We start from the raw sequence: 8,781 nt of genomic DNA, 5'->3' as shown, positions 1-8,781 counted from the left end.
TAAAATATTTTATTTGCAAAATTATAAATGCTTAAAAAAAAACTACTTTTAAATTTGACTATTTTTGCTAGAAGTGAATCTGATTCTAATGTTTTAAAGTCTATCATTAGCCCAATAAAGCTGCCATTCGCCAATCTCATGGGTCCAAAATCAGCCCAAATAGCTTAAGAACCACTTAAGTCACAAAGAAATCAGAGTTTCGGCCAATCAATAAAAGTTCCCTCACCCAAATTTCAACCTCACTGGAGATAACCTTATCCACCAATTCCAACTTGAGAAGCTGCCACGTAGGACATTGATAGATTTGTGGACGCCACGTGGCATCTGAAAATCTCAATTTCCCACCTCTCATTTCTTCGCCCCATACCCCCCACCTCTCAAAAACACACAATTGCAACCAAACAAAAAGAGGACAATTTCTTTTGGTTTTTAGACTTGCAGGGTGAAGAGAGCAAGCAAAAAGGAAAGAATCAATGGCATCCACTTCAGCTGCTTCAATGGCTCTGCCCTTAGCTGGAGCTACCCAAAACAGGGTGCCAAGCTCTGAGGCATTCTTTAAGCCACTTCCGGTGAAGCCATGGAGGGCAATGGGCGGTGTTAAAAGACCCAACGGAAGGCTCCAAGTCAAGGCTGGTGTTTCTTCGTTCAAGGAAAAGGCGGTGACGGGGTTGACAGCGGCAGCACTGACGACATCGATGATGATGCCACAGATGGCTCAAGCGGCTGATGGAGTCACCCCATCTCTCAAGAACTTCTTGCTCAGCATAGCGGCCGGGGGTGTGGTTCTGGTCGCCATTGTTGGAGCCGTAATTGGTGTGTCTAACTTCGACCCTGTCAAGCGGAGCTAAGCTCATATAATTCTCTCTCATGCTGTACATCTTTTTTCTCATCTTCCCTGTTTAATAATGTTTTCAGTAACGAACTTCTGGATGTATTTTGGCTGAGACCCTGTCAACTTCTGAAATTTCTACCTTTTTATTTACGCTACTTGAGAGGAGATACCGACGCTGCAACAACTCGTGAAAAACTTTTCGAGTAAAATTTGAACTTACGAATTTTACCAACCTTTTCATTTATATATATAATTATATTATTGCTCTTAATGTATATTATTAATCTTAACCTCAATCATTAGTCTGAGCTTGAATATATACAAATTTAAACGAGTTCAAACTTAATTATAAAAATTGATAAATGAGTTTAATTAAACTTTAACTTGAGTAACTCTATTTCAAGTTAAACTCGAGCTTAAAGATAAATATTTAATCGAGCTCAACCAAGTAACGAGCTCCGAATTTCAAACTAAACCCAAACTCAAACTTGCTTGTATCAAGATTATACCTCTAAATGCACCCTAGTGCCAGACAAAAAAGTACTCTCACAAAAAACTCGAACGTGAATGTTGGATAATACAAATATGTATCCGACACAAAATAATGTTCTTTTTTTCTAAAATTTTGCATGTTCAATTCACATATCCATCTTCGGATATCATGTTTACACGTTGTGAGTGTGATATATAAGTAAACAACAAAAACATACATTTTTTTCTCAATTTTTTTGCATGTATATGGAAGTTGCCAATACCATCATATCCTCTTAATCGTGTTTAGATATCATGAATATGCATGACTATATATGGTTGATCTTAATATAAACTATCAACCTCCATATTGGCATAGCAAATTTATGCAATTTAACTACGCATACTATATTCACCTTAGCAACCATAAACAGTAAGTAAAAACTTGCTTGCTAGAGTGTCAAATTGGGATATATATCTTACACGAGTATACTTAAATTTGAAACAGGAATCATATATCTTGAAGATTATCTTTATGTTAATTCATCAACAACGTAAACAAAAGACTGAATGGTGACAACTCGCAAACGTCACCATAGATTTAAAGCTCGATGTATCAAACTAAGAATTCTGAAGCAGTAAACATGCACTAAAATGTTAATGCCAAAGATCAAGAATATGCAGAATTATAGCCGCTATACAATCTTGAAAGGTCTCTACCAATCTGAATCACTAAAAGCAATTATGTAAATCGATGATGCCTAAGAAATGTTAAAGAACTACGTTGAACCAAAGCTACAGCTCCTAAATTCACTACTTAAAGTTCAGAATTGTTTTCTATTCGGCAAATTCTTTGTAACCATATCGAGAAGGTACCTGCTTTCTGCAGAGTAGTTCACCTTGTCAACCTTCACCACAGTGATTTTTACCCTCTGCTCGTCACCATAGAGTTCCTCTTTTATTTTAAGCCTAAACAAATATTGGTGAAAGAGTCGGCTGCGAATTATTTCACCGAATTGGGTATCGTCCTGCAATTCATATTTCAATAAATACATTTCCTTTGCCGAGCATCCCAAGATTTCTTCGCCAGCTTCCTGGAAAGCTGTTACCCAAGTGAGTCCTGTATGGTCTTGAATCTGGACCTGGAGAAGATATCTGTAATCACATTCCTCGAATTCTTGGTTGCAACGGTCACAAAGCCATCTTTTATTACCGGATTGTGTTACTTTCTTATTGCATTGTCTATCTCCAATCATCAATGGGCAGGCTGTATAACAGAAATTATCTGTTTTAATGAAAACTACAGTCGCCTTGGCTGTGACCCAATCTGGCTTATCAGATCTTCCGAGACCTTCGTCCTTGATCTGAGTCAAGGTTTTACGTATCTCATTTTTGGATCCTCCAGGCATAATTTCTTTAGAAATTGAGATAGAAGCTGTATTTCTCCCCCCACTTTCAAACCATGCTCTCAGGCCCTGTGCCTCTGGACAATCTGGATCTATAAAGAGCTGTGTGGAAGAAATAGTGCCAATGGACTTCCCATTGAAGTCATTGACCTTTCCAGCTTTAACCGCCAAAACTGGGAAAAGCCCAGAATCGACCATTTCTTGCAGCTTTTGACCTTCCTTGTTGCAGAAATCACCCCAAAGGGTTAGCTCAACACTCTTTCCAGATACATCCTTTAAATTCAGAATCCTTCTCTGAGTTTCCATACCATTCTTCCTCAAAATAGGAACTGAAGGGTTAACAGATATCACAATACCGATAACATCAAGTATAGAATTGTTTTCAGCACTCTCAATTTCAGTGATAGGTCTGAAGGAGAACTGTTGTCTTGGAATAGAGCCATCTTCATCAGGGCAAAGCTCCACGGTTGAATTTGATTCCAAGAATATCTCCCACTCATTCTTCAAATGGTTGAAATTCTTTTGCGCGGGTTTCAAGCTACCCTTTGAAATCAAGTAAACTTTACCAACTTCAATAACATTGTAGAAGCGATCAACAACAGCGTTGAAGCAAGTTACTCGTATTTCCCCTCCATCAGAGTCAAGGAGGTCAAAGGAGAAGACCTTCCCATCTCCTCTAGCATTGTTGTAGCGACGAAGGTCCCCTTTTGCAGTCACTCGAGCCTTGATAGCCCAACGTCCTTGATAAGGATTTAGAGCAGCAATAGGAATAATGCGTGCTGGTGCTTCATTCTTCATTATTGGGCCCTGAATTTTGTAATTTGGAGGTGGCTGGTATGCAGGTTGAATAGTTGGCTGAAAACTCTGGGCCTTATTAGCAGGAGCTGGGGCGCTATATCTATTATTGGTGGACCTCGTAGAAGGCTCAAACAAATTGTTATTAGGCATTGACTTGTTAGCTTCGGGCTCAGAACCCATAAGAAGTTTAGGATTCCCGATTATTTCATACTCTGGAATTATAGTCTCCATATTCAGCACAACAATAATCCTACACAAAGAGAACAAAAAATAATATATACATCCAAGGCCTCTTAAATGAACATTATGCCAACTCCCAATCAAAATAGCTGAGACTCGAAAGCAACAAAGTTCTTCTAAGGTGTACCCAATATAACATGAGAGCTAATAACTATCCACTGTCTAAAAAATATAAAGCTAATCTAATTTGCTGAAGCTACTAGCAAATTTGGTTTCAAATTATACACTTTGGACAATTAACTTTTATCTTACTTTATAACCAATACTTTGAAGTTGAATAATCTTCTTCACAAAGACCTTTGAACTTGTTACTCAGAAGGGGAAAAGATTAACAATAATTCATCTACTTAAAAGCTCCTTCAACTTTGTACACAGAGGACAATGAACTTTTACCTTACTTTATAACCCATACTTTGAAGTTGAATAATCTTCTTCATAAAGACCTTTTAACTTGTTACTCAGAAGGGGAAAAGATTAACAATAATTCATCTACTTAAAAGCTCCTTCAACGTTGTACACAGAGAACCAATCAAACTAATCGATAATAAATAAGAATTTGAATTTCTGTAACTAAGCAACAACAAAAATAAAAGTCCAAGTCCAACTTTTCTTTGGTATTAAAATAAAACGGTCTAAATTAAAACAAGCAAAAAAATCGTACATCAATATTCAAAGCATTCGGCTAACTGAGAAATTTGATAATCTAATAAAGGAATACAGATGTAAGAAATTTGCACCTGCGATTTTGGACAGTGCTGCAAATGTAATCGATCAACTGGATGATAGATCCTTTCTTGACTCGTCCGGTCCTGACTTGTTCATTGAGCTGAGTGGCGAGCATTGCGTGCTGAGTTGATTCAGAATCGGATAACAAAAACCGGTACCTCTCCTGAGAGTTGCCAATCAGCTTAATATCCACCACCTGAACCAACGGCTTGGAGTTAACATCGCCGCTGTTCATCATGGCAATCGCGTTGCGCGTGAGATTCACCGGCATCTTCTTCGTCGGTAAAAGTAGATCTCTGGTTTTAAAATAAAAGAACCCTAAACCACACAAAAAATATAGCAAAAATAAAAATAAAAAGAAAACACAAACAATGATGGAGTTTTGAATGGATTAATAAAGAGTAAAGATGAATTCAGAGGAGATACTGAGCTTTTGATTATGATAAAAAGGAAATTTTCCTTCGTATTTTTCCCTTGTTGGCGAGAGAGAAAATGAAAATTTGGATTCGATTTTGGAAACGAAAAATGGGCACCAAAATTCCTGTTTGGAGGCAAATTTACAGTTATATCCCCGTATTGCTGGCGCCTTCCGGATGATCCATTTTTTGAACTTATGGTTTAATTGAGCCTCGAGGTTTTCAAACTAAAACGCAGCGTTTTGGGCTTTTCTTCTTTTATAGTACCCAAAAGAATAAAATACTATAATGACGTTAATCAATTTCATTTGGGAAAAATGAATGTCTGATATAAAAGTTTAGGATAAACTATAAAAATAAAAATAGTTATTTTTATTTACTTTAAATTATATTTTAGTCACTTATATTTGAAATGTTATGTTTTAGTCATTTATATTATCGTTTTATTACAAAGTAGTCACTCTACCGTTAAAATCCGTTACCTCCCTAACTGCAGTCCTACGTGCCAGTCCAAATGGGTTTTAAATGTCAAATTAGATGTTCAGTTGCTGGGATGAAAATAGATTTTTAATTAAATAAATTTAATTTGGACCGCCATTAGGGAGATAATGAAACTTAACGGTAGAGTAATCGTTTCATAACAAAACAATAATATAAGTGACTAAAACGTAATATTTCAAACATAAGTAACTAAAATGTAATTTGAGGTAAAATAAAAGTGTCTATTTTATAGTTTACACAAAATTTTATGTTTTGATAATAATTTCTAAAATAAAAGCTTTTCAAAATTAAAATTAAAAGGCATATATTTGATACTGAATACTCTTAATATTTTACTATATTTTATTTATTTAGAGCTTATATTCGCTATTTTACTAAATTAACTTAAAATTTTTGATATTTACAAAATGACCTAGGTTCAAAAATAATCACCAAAATGACCTGAAATGAACAGTAGAATGGGGTTGTGGCCTGTTAATGGCCAGCACCAACACGTATTTTGCACCCATGATTGCCTGATGATTGTGTCAGGCTTTAAAAAATTAATTTTTTTAGTTTTGGCCTGTCAATGGCTGGCACCAGGGTATTTTTTTAAAAAATTATATCATACTGGTATACAAAAATACGAGTTTTTAAAAAAAAATTTGGTCCTAGCCTATCAATGGCTAAAGACACGATATTAAAAAATTAAAATTTTTTGAGTGGCGTGTCAATAGCCGACACCAAAATACGAATTTTTTAAAAAAAAATTTGTGCTGGCATGTCAATGGCCGGCACCATTGACAGGCTAGCATCAAAAAATTATTTTTTTAAAAAAACACGTATTTTGGTGCCGGCCATGGACAGGCCAGCACAAAAAAAATTATTTTTTTAAAAACTCATATTTTGGTGCCGGCCATTGACAGGCCAGCACCAAATAAATTTTTTTTAAAAAAACCCGTTGTAGGGCCCAATTTCAGCCCGGCCTAAACCACCAGGAACCAAAACCAAATACAAGCCAATTAAAGCCCAAATACCTACCTTTAAGTCCAAATCACAGCCTAAATCAAACACCTAATACAAAATTACAGACCAAGCCCAATTACCTAAACCCTAAGCAAACCCCAACAGCCCAAAAAAATAATAAAAACAAAAACAAAAAGCCTAGCAGCCAACACCATCAGCCTCCACAACCCAGGGCAGTCTCCAGGCACCGCACGTCTCACACTTCCTATGTGTCGTGCGCTGCTCCACCATGCCACAACAGTGATGCACTCACGCACGTACCTGAAAACGTGTAAAATGGGTTATAAATATTAGCTATAAAAGCCAATATACGATTTTGTATAGGGGGAGTTTTTTTTGGGGGGGAAGAAAGGGGAGATCTAAAAAAACAACAGTTGTACAACATACAATAGAGAGCACTTCAGGAAATACGAATAGATCAAGGGAGTTATTCTAAGGTTTTTACTTTCTTTATTTGCTCTATTTATTTTACTTTTGAATCTTCTATATATATCTACACATGTTTCGGGAAATATATAAAACGAAGGATATACCTTTCTTCGCCTGGAAAAAGAGCTCCGGCCGTCATGCATGTTGGTCACTGATGACGAAGCCGGTGGTGGTGATCTGCTGGAGTTTGGGTGTGAATCACAGGATGAGAGGGGGGTTTGAGAGCCTTCTCTTTGTTTTTAAAAAAAATGAATGAAGAGTAATGTTTTAATTTTTTTTTAATTTTCTAAAAAGTTTTTTTAATGATAAAAAAGGGAAACAAAATATGGTTTCAATTAATAATAAAACAAAACAACATTGGGGGGTGGGATCAGTATGCGTTTTGCCTGGATCCACGCGCATTTTACCTTTAATTGGGTAATTTGCGCAATTGGTCCCCTCATTCACGCTAGCATTCAATTGTGTCACGTTTAAGTTTTTTTAAATTATTTTAATTTGTCCCTGTAATCTGCGTGCTATTTCAATTTGGCCCTCCCCTTGGCACAGTATTTTGAGATTTGGGGCAGCTCCAATTTTAGTCCTCGAACATTTGTGCACATTTAATTTCGGCCCAAAATTCTGTTTTAATGATTTATTATGTTTATAAATTATCCCTTGGGTTTTGTTTTTTTCTCTTAATCCGGTTTTAGCTATTCATTTTTTTAAACATGTTGTTTTAATTTATTATTTAGAACTATTTTAATTTCACACTTTTTATTTATTTTATTTTCATGTGCATACTTGTCTATCTGAAACACTTCCATGTATTATTATTACTACTATATATATTATTTATATTAGGTTTTTCCAAGTATATATGTGTTGCTTTGTATATTTTATTAACATTATTTATTTTGGAATCTCATTTACACGCTACACATATTATCTGTTCTTATTTTTTATTTTGATACAGTTCAAGTTTTCATTCAAATTATTTACTTTATAATATTTGTTTTGAAATTCATTCGTACATTACTATTTAATATATTATTTCTTTTATTTTTTTCTATTCATTTTAAATTCTTATATCTATTACTGTTTTAAAATTTTCAGATAGTTTGTATATTAATATTTCCAAATTTTCTTCTTCCTATTATTCATTTTATTTTATTTTAAAATTTGTTATATTTTATTTGTGTGATTTATTTGAAACTTCTTTTAAAATTGGTTTCTTATTCATTAGCCCTTGGTTATAAATGGTGGTATTTGTATAATATATGATGTGCTGCTATTGCATGTATTCTAAGTTGTTCCTTGCATTTCCTTATTATTTTAGATTATTCATGAAATGTTATTGCCATGTGTTTTATTCCTTATGTTATCGAATTATCCCTTTTTAATAAAAATACATTTCATTTATTTATTACATTTTATTCAAAATTTTAAACAAGGCAATACTTGGTACTTGGGAGCTTTGAAAAATTGTGCCCTAACTTACTAGGTTCCAATTTTCCTCGTTGAACCTAAGTAACCGAGTACCCTTTTCAATCAAAACGTATAAGTTTCAAATAAAAGCTTATTCTCAGAAATTCGAGGTGTTGTGTCCTAACTCACTGGATATGACATTTTGTATCTCGAGATAATGATTTTTAAAAACATAAAGGCAATATTCTATGTTTGGAATTGTGAGAAATCGGGCCCTAACTTACTGGGTTCCGATTTTTCATTTGACCCAAATGATTGAATATCCTTTTTTAAACTTCACTGCATGAGTTTTAAAAAAATCAAAAGACAAGCTCAGTTTCGAAAATATGAAATTTCGTATCCTAACTCACTGGGTATGACATTTTATTTCTTCGAAATAAGAGGGTCTTAGCATCTCATTTAATTTATTCAAGTGTTTTTTAAAAAAAATAATAAAAGGATCGTATTCTAAACTCTTTTCAAACATTCGACGTTAAGGCATTGATTAATCAAT

The 8,781-nt window shown here is 34.6% G+C and overlaps 2 protein-coding genes across 2 annotated transcripts; one reads left to right on the top strand and one right to left on the bottom strand.

Moving 5' to 3' along the window:
• Nucleotides 1–351: 351 nt before the first annotated feature.
• On the top strand, nucleotides 352–987 carry LOC108462888 (uncharacterized). The gene has a single exon (XM_017762802.2). It carries the CDS (start codon nucleotides 474–476, stop codon nucleotides 846–848), a length of 375 nt encoding a protein of 124 aa, XP_017618291.1. The 5' UTR covers nucleotides 352–473; the 3' UTR covers nucleotides 849–987.
• Nucleotides 988–1,931: 944 nt separating this feature from the next.
• LOC108461137 (replication protein A 70 kDa DNA-binding subunit A) lies at nucleotides 1,932–5,085 on the bottom strand. Its single transcript, XM_017760857.2, has 2 exons — nucleotides 4,485–5,085; nucleotides 1,932–3,757 (listed from the first exon to the last, which is right to left on the bottom strand). The coding sequence occupies exons 1-2, from the start codon at nucleotides 4,742–4,744 to the stop codon at nucleotides 2,128–2,130; spliced, it is 1,890 nt and encodes a 629-aa protein (XP_017616346.1). The 5' UTR covers nucleotides 4,745–5,085; the 3' UTR covers nucleotides 1,932–2,127.
• Between the last annotated feature and the right edge of the window lie 3,696 nt (nucleotides 5,086–8,781).

This window comes from Gossypium arboreum, chromosome 13 (genome assembly GCF_025698485.1).
Source record: "Gossypium arboreum isolate Shixiya-1 chromosome 13, ASM2569848v2, whole genome shotgun sequence".
NCBI lineage: Eukaryota > Viridiplantae > Streptophyta > Magnoliopsida > Malvales > Malvaceae > Gossypium > Gossypium arboreum.
The sequence above is the reverse complement of the archived record's forward strand: the minus strand, read 5'-3'. Positions and strand labels throughout refer to the sequence as shown.

What these genes read in the sequence shown, in the direction of transcription:
- LOC108461137 (XM_017760857.2), bottom strand. Translation starts at nt 4,744, where the DNA reads ATGCCGGTGAATCTCACGCGCAACGCGATTGCCATGATGAACAGCGGC. An exon ending in AGCACTGTCCAAAATCGCAG is followed by an intron (nt 3,758 to 4,484) that starts GTGCAAATTTCT and finishes CTCTTTGTGTAG; the next exon opens with GATTATTGTTGTGCTGAATA.
- LOC108462888 (XM_017762802.2), top strand. Translation starts at nt 474, where the DNA reads ATGGCATCCACTTCAGCTGCTTCAATGGCTCTGCCCTTAGCTGGAGCT.